General features: G+C 43.6%; 1 protein-coding gene across 1 annotated transcript; it reads right to left on the bottom strand.

Annotated features, from left to right (window-relative positions):
- Positions 1-5161: 5161 nt before the first annotated feature.
- On the bottom strand, positions 5162-7580 carry POU4F2 (POU class 4 homeobox 2). Its single transcript, XM_063309976.1, has 2 exons — positions 6953-7580; positions 5162-6358 (listed from the first exon to the last, which is right to left on the bottom strand). The coding sequence occupies exons 1-2, from the start codon at positions 7232-7234 to the stop codon at positions 5420-5422; spliced, it is 1221 nt and encodes a 406-aa protein (XP_063166046.1). The 5' UTR covers positions 7235-7580; the 3' UTR covers positions 5162-5419.
- Positions 7581-16574: the final 8994 nt, after the last annotated feature.

Consider the following 16574-nt stretch of genomic DNA (forward strand, 5'->3'; position numbering starts at 1 on the left):
TTTTCTTTTCTTTTCTTTCTTTCTTTCTTTCTTTCTTTCTTTCTTTCTTTCTTTCTTTCTTTCTTTCTGCTGTTTTGGCTTTCTAAGCAGCTTCCTATTACCACCACTTAATTTTATTTCCATTCTCTCCAAGTTAAATAGAAAGGCCAGGCTCACAGGGGAGCTGCCATGTGCCTACAGACTAAGGATGTCAAGCAAAGCCTTGCTGTGCAAAGTTAATTTCAATTCCCGAGGAGGGTTTCACATTCCAGCTCGCTGTGACCTGCAGTAATTAGCTGAGATAACGAATGATTACTTACTTATTCCTTGTAATTATCTGGATTTAATAATTCGCTGTGTAATTTATTAATTCTCCCATAATAGCCTTTAAGTGAATGGCTCATTTAAGTGGGCCAAGAGGAAGTGCAAAGATAAAAGACTTTACAGGACTTACGTGAGGCCTCTGGTCTTCTGTCATTCTTTGGGATTTTTTGTACATGTCCAAAATGCCTGACTGAGCCTTTCATCTCTGCATAGGTATGCAATTGTCTTGTTTATTCTCCTTCAATGTGGGATGTATTAATGAGTTCCAAACTGGCTTTGTTCCAAGAAGGTACAGTAGCTGCTTTGATAATTTAAAAATAAAAATCATATTTGGGACAATAATCAGTTCCTAGCAGCTGCATTTTAACTATTGGATTTCTAGGTCCCAGAGATTCCCTATTTGACAGTAGGAGTAAACAAGAGCAATCAAGATAAAGAGTCAAGCATCCTTTATGGAGTAAAATCACAGTCTGCATCCTGTTTTCTTTCCACTTACATGGATAAGCCCCACTGAACTTAACTATATAGGATTGCACTGTTAAAAAAAACAAAAAACACCTTGCTGCCTAGACTGCCTTCTATTGAACTTCTATCTATGTGTATGTAGTTCTCTGACCCTTGCTGGCTGCCCAACGTCTGATATAAGCACTAGTTAATGTACTGAATTGCCTTTTTTGTCCATGATAGAACATGAAATAATCCAACATAATTGTCCATGTCACCCCAGTCAACATTATCTTAGCCCTTATATATTTTGTTTGGGATTTCTTTTTATGTGCAGCTAAAATTTAATCATACCTGGATATTATAATTTTTACTGAAGTTCTGTTTGCTTTGGGACAATTTGCAAGGACCCCCACCCAGCCCAGGCCCAGTACATGTATGTTTTTCATAAGGATTATTTGTAAAAGAAGCTACCTCATATTGGAGTTAAAACTCTGTTCAAGAGCACCTGAAAGGAGACTGTGTAGATGGAGTCCCAACCTTACCATTCAGTCTCCCTGCCCAACTTTCAGGATAATCAGTCCAAATCCTAATGTAACTAGGCCAGAAATACTGCACAGTTCTGAGGATTTAGAAATATTTTTTAGGATTTTGTATTTGGGATTTTGTACTTGGCTTGATTGAGAAGAGTAGCAGCATCCAGTAATAGCAAGCTTCAAGCTGTGTCCATTTGGCTGTTCAAAATATCTTCAAAATAACATTTCAGTACACTAGAAGCAGATGAATATTAAATGGCAATGCTGAACTGATTAACTTCTTCCCTTTAGTATCAACTCCACTGTCTTACAGCACATTGAGATAGTCTGTGGCTTAGCAAATTAGCTTTTTTCAATTTACATTTAGTTTATCTGACATGGAATCTGTACTCTTAGGGAAATAGTATAGCTAGAAATAAGCAATTAATCCTTTTGCACTGTTTGTGATTAATCATTTGTCTGTAAAAGTGGTTTCTATCTAAAAAGCAAGAGATGGAGAAATACTTGATTTTCTGAATTCATAGGATACTTAATTAATGTAGGTGAAGAATTACTGACCATCTAATGATGAAATGACTATCATACTCTGATGCATCATTCCAGCAGTAAAGTGTGGTATTAACACTTGGGTATGGGGAGGAAGGGGGCAGAGCTAATCTAAACTTGCATAAGTCAGATGCCCAAAGCCTATGGTTTTATGTCAATATATTAGACGGGTTTCTTTCAGATTCCTTTCCTCTGTCCTGATATTTTGTTTTCTTAAGCATAGCTATAATAGACTTGAATGAAAAAAAAATCTACGAATAAATGTTTTGTTTAGTTGGCTGAGTCTTTATAACAAAAAGCTGCCCCCTTCACCTTTTTGCCCCCTCCTCTTTTCCATCCCCATTTCCCCTACACTCCGCCTCTTTCTCCTCATTCCCTTTCCTCGTCTTCGCTCGCTCCCTCGCTGAGCCGGAAGAAACAGCCTCCGGCAAACTGGCAAGATTGAACTGAGAGTAAGAGAGCTCCGAGGAGCTGTCCTTGGTCCTAAAAGCGCTGGCTGGAGGGCGCAGAGGCGGCGGTGGCGTCCTAATCGCTGTCACCGAAAATAAAAGGTGGAGAGAGAGGGAGGCCAGGCTATTTCAATACATACATACGCACGTGCATACATACATTCGTCTGTCTATACACACACAAACTCTCACAACCTTTCAATTATTGTTCTATTTCTGGAATTAAGTGGCATTTCAAAGCAGACTTCCTTTGATTCTCTTTAAAAATTCCAACGGAAAAACAGCACGCCATTGTCTCAATTCTCACTCGCTACATCAAAGATTCCTTGGGCAACAAGGTTACCAATTTATACATCTTAGTTTGATCCTCTAGAAGACGGAATATGCCAGATACAAAACTTGCTCTGGCGGCTAGATCTTTACAGCACAAAGAGCGCGTTCTGCAGGGGATTTATATAACTCCTTCAGGGCTACCTTTTGATCTCAGGGTATAGCTTTAATTTAGCCCTTGATCCAGGCGATTTGTGATCATTTATCAAACACAAGGGGAGATAGAAAGTGGGAATGTTTTCTTTTGGGAGGCTGGGAGAGGTGGAGTAGAAAAATATCTGCTATTTTTTCTCAGCCTTTTCCCTTGAGAGTTTTCACTCTCTTGATTGGAATTTTTTCCCCTAAATTAGGAGATTGAGGGAGTTTTTCCATATAAACATCTTTTACAATTGATTTCAGAATTTTTTCCATTCAAACATTGTCATCCTGAGTATCATTTGCTTGGGAATGAGTCTGTTTTACCCCCTAGTCAATGTGTTTAAATCTATAGCAGCATATATTTCAAGCCATCTCTTACTATAGGATAGATTAGTTTGGGTATGGGAGAGATAATTTTTATTTTCTAGTTCTTAAAGTATTTTAACTGCTGCAAGAAAGAAAGACTGGTAAGTGAGCAAGTTTTTATTTCCCCCCCTCCCCTCCCCTCCCCACCCTTTCCTGTGGGTTTCCATCTGCCTCTTAATCTGTCTATTTATGTACTTGGTGCTACAGTGATAGTGCTGAGCATTTGAGGTTCAACCATTCTTCTCATCATTTTTCAGAGCTCAGATAGCAAGACAGGATAATTGAAAAGCTCCCTTCCAACATTCTTAAACACCTTTGCCTGTCCATGTTCTGCATTTTTGCAACCTGGCTATCTATGGCCAGAAAACACCTAAGCCAATTCTTACTTTGGAAGTGCTCTTCATGAGGTATCAACTCTATATTAAAGATTCACATAAAGAAGGAAAATCATTATGTAATCCTTGCATTGCCAGTAAGTATAGATATCTAAGGATAATCTAGTTGTCTTTCAGTGTGAAATAGGAAAAACTTGAAAGTTTGATCAGTGAAAATAGCTATATAGAAAAGCAAAGAGACAAGACCTATTTAAATCTGGAATAGCTGCCACAGATTGATTCTCTGGTCCTAAACATACTGGTTTAGCAATATCTTATGAAATCTGTTGCCATGTAAATGAATATCTATACTGATTCTGGAAGTGTTTCAGGTTCAGTAATACAATCTATACTTGGGAAAAGGAACCTGAGAAACATAGGTTTGTCAATAAAATGTTAAAATATTTTTTAATGAAAGACATTTAGACAACATTTTGAATAAATTAATACATTGCCATAATAATAATTTTTCTATTAACAAAACAAATAAATTGTTATAATGTACAGAAGTAAAATTTCAAATAACTTTTAAACAACAGCAATACAGTGAAATCTGTAAGAATATAACTGTATGTGCATCAGTCTCGAATGAATCATTTACAATACACAACGGTACTGCAATCTAAGTACCTGTGGGTGGGGGAAGGAGAGATCCAAAAGAATTATACTAAACAATGTGGATTTACAAACAGTGCACTGTCTCTCTCGGTCCACTCACTGTCTCACTCTCCTTTACGCTTTCTAATGTAGTTTTGGCTTTTCTACCTATAAAACCTCCAGAAATAATGCAAATCTATTGCAAACAAAGGGAATAAAAGAGTAACTAGGAGATCTGAACAATGATGAGAACTAGTGTCGGAATCTAGAATAGACAATACTTGAATGAAAGGAAATCCAAAGCAACAAAGCCGCCACAGTCACCTACTCAAGTGCTTCTTTTTAAAGTAGTGTGTGTGGTGGAGAGTATGTGGGGGAATCCCCATTAAATATGTAACGCAGTCAACAAATACCTCCTTGGACAAGTGAGTCAGACTACACAAACAACGCAGGACAGCCACTATAGAGTGAGAATGCCTCACAAATAAGAATACTCATATCTTAATTTTGGGGACATATACAAATGGCTCAAGAGGAAGTTTTGTATAAGAAGGAAAAAAGCGCAAATTCATAAACTCTACTAACCAACATAAAATAATTAATTTACATTAACTATACCATTTTCTTTTACTTTTTTTAATCAAGCCTTTGATGAAAGAGGTGCAATTAATTAGAATGAGCACAAAATGAAGTTACTAGAGAGATAAATTAATAATTTACAGGGGGTTGTTTGGCAGTAGTCTAATAATAGCTCTTAAAAGATCTTAAAAGCACAGCAGGATCAACTTTTCCCTCTGCATTTTTTTCAGAGAAGGAAATGGGTAATAACCACAGTAAAAATATATCTATATCTATATATTTATAATATGCAGTCTAATGACAGAGAAACTGCCATATAATTTTTTTAAAAAAAATCAAAATACTTTTGAGATGCCTCTCTAATCAAGATTAAAGTTTCAGTCTCTCTAATCAGTTAATTTTTTTAAATCCTGAAAAATAGCTGTAAAGGGTACTTTTACATCTCAGCAAAGGTGATGTCTTTAAGAATAAAAACAACTCTTACTTGATATGTCTTCCGTCCTTTATAAAGATTTCTTATCTGCCTTCACAAAAATCAGTCTGTCTTTGATGCCAATTTAAGTCTGAGCCTGCAAACCCGATAAAATCTGCTGCCAACTTTCTAAACTTGATACTTTGTCCATTCAGTCCAAATGTCTCTCAGTCGGACTCTCTTTCTGAACTTTGGTCTCTTTCTTTCCAGGAAAGAGAAATAGAAATGTCTTTCTGTCCTTTGATACTTGTTTTCTCCCCCTAAGCAGAAAGGTTTCCAAATACTTTAAATCCCAGCGGAATATTTCATCCGTTTCTGTTTCTGCCTTTGGTTGCAGAACCAGACTCGGACCACATTCTTCTTGAGGTCCAATTTCTCTGCGATGGCTGCAATTTTTTCCGAGGAAGGTCGCGGTTGGATAGCGAAATAGGCTTCCAGGGACCGCTTCTCAGGAGCAGCAATGGAGGTGCGTTTCCTCTTCTTCTCTGCTCCGTTGAAGAGCTCTGGTTTGGTGAGCTTTTCCCGGTGTGATTTCTCTGCCTCTTCCAGCCATGCTTGCAGGATGGGCTTGAGAGCAATCATGTTGTTGTGGGACAAGGTGAGGGATTCAAACCTGCAGATGGTGCTTTGACTGAGGGACCCCACCCCGGGGATCTTGAGGTTGGCCAGGGCTGAGCCCACATCCGCTTGAGTCACTCCCAGTTTGATCCTCCGCTGTTTGAACCGCTCTGCGAAGGCTTCCAAATCCCGTGGATCCGCATCCACATCGCTCATGCAGCCCATGTGCGAGGGTAGCCCATGGGCGTGTGCCATGCTGAGAGCTGCCTGGTGCATTGGATTCATGCTGCCCATGTGAGGAGCGTGGCCTGGCGTGGAAACCACCGAGCCATCGGGACCTGTCATGGCACCCAATGCCAGTCCTGGGGTGATGTGTTCCAAGAGTTCTCCTTCCAGAGCTTGGTGAGGTTGGTGGTGGTGATGGTGGTGGTGGTGGTGGTGGTGGGTGCCGGACAGGGCAGAGGGGTGCGAGATGGGCACCGAGGAGGAAGATGCGGCTGAGGTGCAAGGGATGGTGTTCATGGTGTGATAGGTGGCGTCAGGTTTGAAGGGGCTGTGATGTGGTGGGTGGTGGTGGTGGCTCTTGCCCGGCGACACAATGTCTACTGCAGCCAGGGCTTCTGCGCGGGCTAGCAGACTCTCGTCTAGACCTCCAAAGATGTTGCTCTGCAATTGCAAATAAAAGGCACACATTACTGCTGCCAAAAGGGAATTCCACTCTGTTCTCCTTGGGGTGCCATCCAAGCCAGCCCTATCCCTGTTGAAATGATATGGGGTGGGGTGGGGGTTAGAAATAGGAAAAAAAGGGGAAGGGGAGAAGGAGAAGAATTGGAAGGAGCGAAATAAAGTGTATGGAAGGAAAGAGAAAGGAAGATAGAGAACAGTGGGAGGAAGGAAAGGAAGAAAGAGGAGTTCGAAAGTGAGAAATAGATGATAAAAGAAAGCAAAGAGAGAAGAGTAAGAGAAAAGGAAAAGAGAAAAAGAGTAACAGAAGGACGAAGTAAGGGGCCGGGGGCAGAGGAAACGCCAAGCAGTCGCAGTCTGTCTCTCTCTCACACACACACAGAGCCGCCTGCAAGCAGCCCGGCTCGACCAGCATCCTGGGTTATAAAAATTCATGGGAGCCCCTTGAAAGCCTCCATAGGATTTGGGGAGGGCGGGAGGCGCCGGACTGATTTGCTGGCTCCCAATGAAATAATCATGGGGCCGGGAGGTGGTCGAGGGGCTGCTCCTTCGTTCCCTGCCCGGAGAGCGACCTACCGGCGGGGTGGGCAAGCAGGCGCGGCGCAGGGCCTCGGAGGTGGTGTTGCTGTTGCTGGCGCTACTGCTATTCGAGGCGCTGTTCCGGCCGCTGGCGCCGCCGCCGCCTCCGCCTGCACTGCTGCTGCTGGGCGAGCTGGCCGAAGGCGCTGCGGCGCCGGCGGCCGAGGACGTGCAGGGAGAGGCGGAGTGCAGGGCCGAGTACTTGGGTTCGTGAAGGCTGCCGCCGCTGGCATGAGCCATGCTGAAGGGCTGCTTGCTGTTCAGGGACATCATCATCATCCTGGCCGCCGGCGGGTCCGGGTCCGACTCTGGAACGCCGGCGAGAACAAAACGGCGAAGAGGCGGGAAAAGACGCGCGCTGAGAAGTTACTGCAGCCGCTGCCGCCGCCGCCGCACAAACTGAGGGCGCCTGACTAGCCGTCTCCCTCCGGTACAGCCGCCACCTCTTGCCTCGCTCCGCCGTCTAACTGTGCCTACAGCTGCCCCGCCGTACGCTCCTTGCCCCCTCCCTCGGCTCGCAACTCTTTGGGGAAAGTCTCTTCCCGTCCCTCCTTTTCCCGAACGCCGAGTCCTTCTCCGTCTTCCTTTCTCCTCCTGCCCCTTGTCCTCCACTGAGGGTCCTGAGACGTCCCCTTGTTCCACCTGCCCCACGCTTTGCTCCCCGGATCTCCCTCCCGTTCCTTGCCAGCGAAGCCTTCGGAACCTAACCGCGGCTGAAGCAACAGCCCCCAAGGCTCTCGTCTGCAAGCGGCTCCTGCCTGCCCCGCTCCACTTCGAGGGGAGCCCTATTGTTCTTGGCTCAGCCGCGCTTCAGCAGCCGGCTGCGGCACACCTTGGCCTGACAGGTGCCTATTCGCGAGAGAGACCCCGGAGTAACTGGGCTGTGTGACTCTTTCTCTCTCCCTCTGTTTCTCGCTGCTCTCCACCCATTGGATGGCGGCAAGGCTGGGGCTGACTGGGGAGAGGCGCATGCGTCCTGCGAGAGCGCGTGTGGGGCGGCGCGAGCTGCGGAGCGCAAAGAAGAAGCCTGGAGGTGGCGAAAAGCGTCGGAGTGTGTGATGCCATTGCCCCTGCCCCGCGTGTATACACGTGGGTGGGTGCGCGAGCGCGCGCTCATGTATGAAAAGGCGGGCGTTCACATAATGCTGAGACATACCAGAAAGGAGTTTCATCAGAAAAATGTTGGCGGGAGGTGTGAAAACGATGTGAGAAGACGCAGTGTGGAAAAGTGTGTGAGAGACTGCATGGTGGCGTGCAAGCGGGGGAGAAAGGCTTGAGGAGAGGGCAAGGGGGTTGTGCTGGGGAGCCAAAGCGAAATGTGAGCGAGAAAGGGCGCGGGGAAAGTCGCGCCCCGGTCCTCTTTTCGGACTCGCTTGGTTAGGGAGGTGTCCGGTGGATCCTCAGAGGCGGAGGGCTGGGACTGCTTAGGGCCCTCCGTTTTGACCGCATCTCGGAGGTGTAAATTGAACTTTCCTGGAAGGGGGGCTGCTGGCTGACAGGTCAGAAGAACCGTTGTGCTGCTTTGGTGTAGAGGACTTCTGAACTGGTTCCCCCCCCCCGCCCCCCGCGAGTGAACTTTGGAGAGGCGTGTCAGTGAGGACAGGCTTCCCCCACCCTCAGCCCCGCTAAGCGCCTTGGGCTACGACTCCAGGGCCTCCAACCCGGACAGCCAAAGCTTTCTGGGGGATGGGAATTCTAGTCAGGCACTTTCGGAAGGCCCCAGTTTGGAGAAGGCGGTGCGGAGCAAGGGTGGCTGTACTGGGAGAAGCATTCGCCCACCGGCTGGAGTGAGATGGAGGGAAGGGGTGTGGATAAATTGCGAAAGCCTTTCACTTCGAATTACTACCATTCATTAGCCACCACAGTGAAATTAGGGAGGGGGACGCGGGGGAGAGATGCCTAAGAGACCCCATTGCGCAGGTGCAACGGGGAGGACTCCTTGCCCCTCACACATACACACACGCGCGCGCACACATGGCGCCGTCCGGATGGGCGGCTGGCACAAGCGCGATCGGTTGCTGCCGGCGCCCGGTTTTTTTCTCCCGCGCGGGCTCCTGGGAGTTTGCTCTCGCTGCTCCTAATGCTGCTGCCCCCTACTCCGGTGGCGCGTGCCGGAGCGTGTTGTTGCCGCCGCCGCCACTGCTGCTACCGTTCTTCTGTCACTCCCACGCCGTCACCTTTGTTTTGCTGTTGGTGCGTCGAGGGGCAGCTGCTGCGGGAGGAGCCGCTCGGTGGTGGCTGTAGGAGGACTAACCGCTGCAGCAAAGACCGCTGATGGTTGTGCTTCTTGCCAACCGCGAGCAAGTTTTTCTTAACTGCGCTGTGCCTCCCGGCTTGGCCTTCCCAGGCGTTCAGTGGTGTGCTTCGTGCCGACGGGAACGTCGGGGAAATTGAGCGCCTCACCTACAGTATTTAGATTACCTTGAGCAACTCTTCTGCAGTTTGACACCTTAGGAACTCCACAACGCCTGAAGCCCCACTTATGTTCACAATTCCTGATTTTAAGACTAAACAAGTATTTGGGGCTAATAAGGTTATGATAGTTGGGCTCCATCTTTAAAAATATCTATGGAGGGGGGTACGTGTGTTTATCTGTTAAGATTGTAGAGAGGCTACTCGTTTTGATGGCTGTTTGTAATCTCCTGAATCACAGGTAGCATACTTTAAGAACTGGTTGCTGGGACAGTAAAAGAGCACATGCTTGTGAGCTTCCCAAATACATCCAGTGGGCTTCTGTGTGACACAGAATGGTGGTCTCGGTGAGCCTATAGCCTGATCCATCAGGACTCTTTTTATGTTCCTGTGCTATTTTTTAATTTCAGTGCAGTAGGCTCCTTTCTTCTCTCTCCTCCTCCTCCCCTCCTCCTCCTCCCTTTAATTTCATACAATGCAGCTTCAGTGAGTTTCTCACCCCAGACTGTAGGCTTCGTAATTTTCAAGAAAATAAATATATAAATGAAAATCCATTGTATCAGCTCTCACTGTCGCCAGCTCAGAGAAATGAAATAAATCAAAGTTAAAAGCTTGAGTATCATTTAATTATTGTGTGAACAGCGCTTGGAAAGGAGTGGAACAACATCTCTAAACAAATTATGGCCGGGCCAGGAAGGAATTATTAGATTGAATTTCATTTAGGCTCGGGAGACATGGTGCTTCAATATGTAATCTGTTATGCCTCATCTGATTTGTATGCTTAATTCAGCTTGACGAATTTATTAGTTTTCATAATAGTAAAAAAAAAAAATGAAGCCACACTATGGGCTAATGCATTGTGTGTACTATAAATTGTATATAACCGTTGAAAGGCTGAAGTCTATAGAAATCTTTTATTAATGACATCATAGAAAGGAAACAGATTCTTGCAAGCCTTTAAGGAGTTCATGCCAGCCCTCCACATGGCTGTCTTGGTAGGCTATTACCATATCGTGATGCTAATTAGGCTACTTTATCAGTGATATAATTTCAAACTTTAAATTATGTTCTAATTAACAAGGGTTGTCCAATTTGCTTAATTTCCAAAAGGCTTTTGGCTTGTCTAATTAGACTAAACTACTGAGCATCTCAAAAGCCTAATAAAAATCCATAGATAATATTTTTGTATTTTCATTGTATTATATTTAAAATAAATTTAGACGAGAGAGCTAAAAGCCAGAAGGAGAAAATAGTTGGCAGGCTCAGAGTGATGTGGCAGGGCAGTTGTGTATTTGGTTACAAGTTTGGAATTTTAAAGCAAATAGGAACCATTCAGTACTTAAACTGAAGGAAACATTGAAAAATAAATGCAAAACAATTACATTTTCCCAAATTCCCCCCAAAGATTTAAGGTGAAACTTTCAAATCCCTAATGTTCCAAATGATAATTAACAAGATGACCTGAATTTCATGCTTGTCTCTCAAATGAACTTTTGAGTTTAAATCCTGCTTTTAAAAATATTTGACCCCCTGTATTGAATTTAATTACTTGCAATAGTTGTTTTAATGTATGCTGTCCCATGGGAGAACTGAGAATGCATATCATTAATATGAATTAATCTTGATTTTAATAGCAACTGACAAGTGATCTCCAAAATGCTAAACACTTGTCACCACTTCCTACAGTAAATAAGGGGTTATAATATATTCATTAAATGAAGAGTGCATTTGTGATTGAAGTAGGCAAACTTCAATGCTACATTTAGTTAAGTTTATTTAAACATCACCATTTCAATGGATTATTTCTGGTCAGGATAGAAATTGTTTTATTCATCTGATATTAATATATACTAAACTAGCCTTCCCCAATAGTAGACCTGCAGATGAGTAAGATTACAGACCTTATTATTCCCAGAATCATGGTCAATGAGTTTGGGGTGATCAGGGTTGTAGTTCAAAGCATTTAGAGAAAAAGTTGGGGCTTTTAATGTCGACTAAACGATATGCTAGGTTCACTGAAACTCAGGTAGCTCAGCTGAGGTCTGGATTACAATCCTTGTCAATAAACATGAACGATCCTTTTCTCAGTTACTGGTTGCAAGTTTCTTTTGGGGATGGAGAAAGGACTTTGAAACAAATCTTCAGTCTTAATGTGTCATCATTCAAACCCAGAACAATTGCTGAATTGGGCAATCTAACCAAGTTTATTCATACTTTGTGATTTCCTATTTAGTCATTTTTTAAAAGATTCCAAAAAACCTATCAAGGAAATAAAGTTGTGCCATTTGATGTAATATATTCTGACAAGGATTGTAATATATTCTGGATACTAACCTCTGTGATATTTTAGCTTCTGTGAACTTAGTGAGAAATTGGTTACAGTCCTAATACTGTAGTACCCATCACTCATCCCAGGGTAAACATACTGATAATTCGTAGTTCTGCAGAACAACCAGGTCTTTATTGATTTCCAGAATATTAGGAGGGAGGGAACTGTTCTTGTCTGGGGGTGACACAAATGGTCAGAAAATCTGGCTGGATCAAGCAGACCGAAGAATTTAACAGGAATTCTGGATTTGGAGGCTTCTTTGTCTAATTACACTTTATATATTAAGTCACTGATTGGCCTTTGACAGATGTGAAATGCAGCTGTCCCTAGGAAGTATAAACCTTTTGGTACCAGTGAAAGGCTGCCTTTGCAAGCCTTCCAAATCCATGAGCCTTCCTGCGTGCTCTCCCCACAAATGTATGTGCCTAAATGAAATTAGAGCTATCCTTTCATTGCCTGACCTCCTCGGACATCTATGGATAAAGCTCTGTCACCTTTCATGTATCCCTGTTCTGATGTATGATTAAAATTTAAAGCAACACATTCATATTTTACTGAACATAATGTGCCAGATGAAATTTTAATCCACTAAAGATGCAGGCTATATTCTTTGGAAGTTCTACATTTACTTTTCAGGCAGTTTGGTTACAGTAACTGTATGTTTAATTTTTTTAAAAATCAGAATGTAACTGACAGATGCCTTCCCTGCTTTATAGTAATGAACACATATTGGTTAGCACCTCCATTTATTTTAGTGCACACAAAAGTTAGATCCTGGTCCTGCTGCCTCTATGTGCTTTCCCAGTGAAAGTGTCTGATCTGACATTATTAATTCAAAGAATTTGCTCACTTTCTTTGCTCCATTCTGAAAACCCTCCTGGGACAATGTAATTGTCAACTCCACCAGGAGACCAGACCAGGAAATCAACTCCAAACCACCTTTATTGAAATTGGCTATAATAACAGAATCTTGCAAGTCTGATTGTGCTGTACCTCGTGCCCCCCATGCCCCCCTTCTTATACCCCAGTGAATCAGAGAGCCATCTGCCCAAGTTGCTTCTGAATATTATCTTATTTCTCAGGGATTAAAAATGTTTCAGCCCCTTTTGCCTAGGTAACAGTCTTGCATATTTCCGTCAAGGTTATCATCCCTACTCTACATCAATCTACAGTGTGGATTCTAGCGCAGATAGTGGAATCAGCCAAGCGACATCGTGAAGCTTTGACTAATTTGCTCGAAGTTTGGAATCAGGACCCTGGACAAAGCACAGCTGCGGGTGCTCTGGCTTAGCGCGGCAAGTAAGCGCTCTCATCTCAAAATCCTCATAAAAGCTGCCAGCTTGCCTTTTTGGTTTTTTCGTGCGCACGCACGCACGCACACACACACACACACACACACAAATGTGCCGTAGGGAAGAGGCGTGAGTGAAGGAAATACCTCTGCCTAACCCGACAGTGTGGGGTTGTTTCCTCTTGAGGAAAAATTTTCCCATTAAACTGTTACTAGTTTCTCGGAGAAAGCCCTACGATGCTTCCAGCAGGCGGGCCTACTTCAAGCCAAGTATTGGCTGGTGGAAAACTAATTATACAGCAGATGACCAAGAAACAAAAAGAAGCCTGGCATGTATGTCTGTCCTATTCTTTCTACTCTGAAATAGAGAGGAGGACTGAGGGAACCCACTCAGTTTTTCTCTTGAGCTCCGGAGAGAACCAGAATCGGTAGACTTGAGGAACAGGACTTGAAGTCAGGTCAGAGCTGAGCAACACGGGCCATTTTGCTCTCAGCCCCACTCCTTCAGAAGTGTGGCAAAGACTGTAGAAGGAATAAAAGGGAGCCCACAGAACACATTCAGAAGTGCTACATACGTAACTGATTCTTATTATGAGCAACAAATCTGCTGAGTATTTGATCCTTTTCCAGATGCTGAACATCCTTTATCCTTCCCCTGATGATGCTTCTGGCACAAAGAGCTGCCCCCTCACCCTGCTCAGCCTCCTGGGAAGGTGGAGGGTGTTGTGGAGCCAGCCTGAACCTAGAGTTTGGGAAGAAGTGGAAACAAGGGTGGGCTCAGCCTTTCTCCTGCAGTGTTACAATAGAAGAATCAAATTTGTTCATAGTAATAAGATACAGTTTGCCTCACTCTACATTAGTTCCTTGAATGTGTCACAATGACACAACCACAAGAAACATGCCAAATCAAAACCAAGCTACTTAATGCATTTTTGCAAGATATGTGAATTGGTTTTGGAAATCTATGCAGGTAGGAAATCAGGAAGCCAAGAAAGTGGAAAGCAAGTTCATAGGATTTCTCAGAGGTTGGAGAACACTGTTCTGCCCTGAACTTTCTGAGAAGCCTCTGCCAAAGGCATGAGGTGAGCTTCAAAATGTCTTGGAAGTTCTCCAGATGTCTACCTCCATAGGCTTCTATTGGTGGGGCATATATAACAAATAGCAGCCTATGACTCTTTACTTAGATTTAGTTCCATTGTGTTCCGACCCTGCTTGCTAGACAGGCACCCTGCAGTTCTACATATGCTTATTTGGAAGTAAACGTCACGGATTGACCCCTGGGGGGCTTATGAGGAAACATACAGCACATTTCTGACAGAGGTGTAAACCCACACACTCTTACTTGGAAATGTACATAGTATTGGGGCCATGAAATATGAATTATTTTAAGTCCGCCCATGCAGAAAACCACCATAAAGTAGCCAGTTTTTCTTGCACACACAGACACACCAGATCCTTGAACAGACTTCTCTAGCCTTTTTTTTTTTTGACACATGCATGCGCATGCACAGACTCAACCTTTCAAAATTATGCAGTACCATTATCATGTAACCAACTTTCCAGGCCCATCCCTGCCACATCTTCAACAAATGTCTATGGATCTCTGCCAGGCTGCCTTGGAATTAGATGTTCCCCTGCTGAAGCCTAGTGCCCTCCCTTTCCAAGAACAAGGCAGTGAGAGTGGAGCTATCTTTGGCAATTACCTGCTAGTTGTTCCCTGGCCAGTGAATGTACCTTTTTTCCAAAGTTAAGTCAAGTCACAAAATCAAACTTAAAGCACGGAACAATCAATGAAGCTTTTTGCAATCTGTGGCGCCTTGAGCTTCCTGGCACTGAAAGAAATGCAAGAAATCGAAACATAATTACTTGAATGAAATCCAGAAATCCCATTGCATAATTTATCCAAGAGTTCTTGGGACAGCTTGTGTCGAATGTATACATTTAAACTCACTGCCTTTTGGCTACCTATTCCCCAGCTTCTCTCTTTCCCCTCACCCTTAGCTGAATTTGTAATTGGTCCACTCCTACATGTGTACACTGCTGGTTACTGGACCATTCTAAATCGTCTTTCTATAAACTAAATGGGGAAGTTGGACTCTTCAAGAAACCTGATTAGCTGACAAAAATCATAATCCTTAGCATGGCTCTTTAAAAATGAGCTCAATAGGAATAGAATTGCCAGGTAAATGACAATTCTACAGATGCTTCAGAATCCCACTTAACTTGGTGGGACTTGCTTCAAAATAAATATATCTGAGGTTCCATGTGAAAATGTTAACCTGCTCTTTGATGGGACTTCTGCACCTTCAACTTCACTGTGACTTCCCTGAATATCAGTTTAGAAACCTCTGAAGGGTCATGTACCTTTTATTTTCTCCCTACAGGAAATGTTTCAGACTTGGAGGAGAGGGAGAGAGAGAAAAAAATAATCTAAAGAGATCAGTTTGGAGAATGATTGCCACTGATCAGATAATAGACCAATTTGATGCATAAGACAGCCAGCTGGTGAAGACAGCTTGGAAGAATTGGAGTTCTATCCAGACAGGGTTTTTTTTAATTAAACTGAGAAAACACAGATGGTCATCTGAATTATTCCTGTTCCTTTCCAGAATTCATTATTTCTTTGAGGTTAAGGGTAAGAGCCACGGGTCCTTGCTTGCTGAAGAGCAGTCAGCAAATACTTGCTGGATTCGTGTTTCTTGACAATTGATTAAAATCACTAAACAGGATATTTGAAAAGGAAGTGCTCCAAGAATGCTTAATCTGTTCAGTTCACTTTGGTGCTCCTTTGTAGAGCCCTGGGAGCTGTTGCTCCAAGTCAGAAGCAAACTTTATACTAGCTCATAGTATATTCTCACAGAATTTGGACTAATTAGGCTGACCATATGTCCTGTTTTGAATGGGACAGTCCCATTTTTTTAACATTTACAGACCATCCTGTCATTTTAATATAAATGTCCATTTTGTCCTGTTTTCTTAAAAACCTTACTTAAAAATTTGAAAGTTCCTGCAAACCTGTCAGAATGCAGTCTGATTTTGAGTGGAAGGAGGGGGAGCTCAGCAGAAATGGCGGGAAAAAAGCCACAGAGCTCAACCCAGCGGGAAGCCTAAAAAGGTAAAAACAGGATCAGCTGATAGGCGGTGATCAAAGGGCAAGCCAATTGGCTTCTGCCTTGAAACAGTGGGAAGAAAAGAATGTAAAAGCACAGCAAGAGGAGGAACAACTTGTCAGGGACAACCGTTCACTAGACTCTCCAGCTCAGCCTTGCCTCTTGCAAACAAAGGAATCCAAAGATTCTCAGCCCGAGAAAACCGGAGAAGTTCCTGCCTGTTGCCCAGCCCTGCCCCGTTTTGCCATCCCAATGTCCCATTTTTAACCCCGTCCCATCTTGCCATCCCAATGTCCTGTTTTTGTCTCAAGGAAATATGTTCAGCCTAGGACTAATATTATCAAAGGAGGAAAAATGAATCAGGGGAACTCCCTGGAAACCCAACTATATTTTGATTTAACTCACATTAGTGAAAATATAATATAAAAAGTAAAGGAATCTAACAAATAAATTAATAATTAAAACAATTACTGAGTG

This window comes from Candoia aspera, chromosome 8, assembly GCF_035149785.1.
Source record: "Candoia aspera isolate rCanAsp1 chromosome 8, rCanAsp1.hap2, whole genome shotgun sequence".
Classification (NCBI taxonomy): Eukaryota; Metazoa; Chordata; class Lepidosauria; order Squamata; family Boidae; genus Candoia; species Candoia aspera.

What these genes read in the sequence shown, in the direction of transcription:
- POU4F2 (XM_063309976.1), bottom strand. Translation starts at nt 7,234, where the DNA reads ATGATGATGATGTCCCTGAACAGCAAGCAGCCCTTCAGCATGGCTCAT. An exon ending in CCTGCTTGCCCACCCCGCCG is followed by an intron (nt 6,359 to 6,952) that starts GTAGGTCGCTCT and finishes TTGCAATTGCAG; the next exon opens with AGCAACATCTTTGGAGGTCT.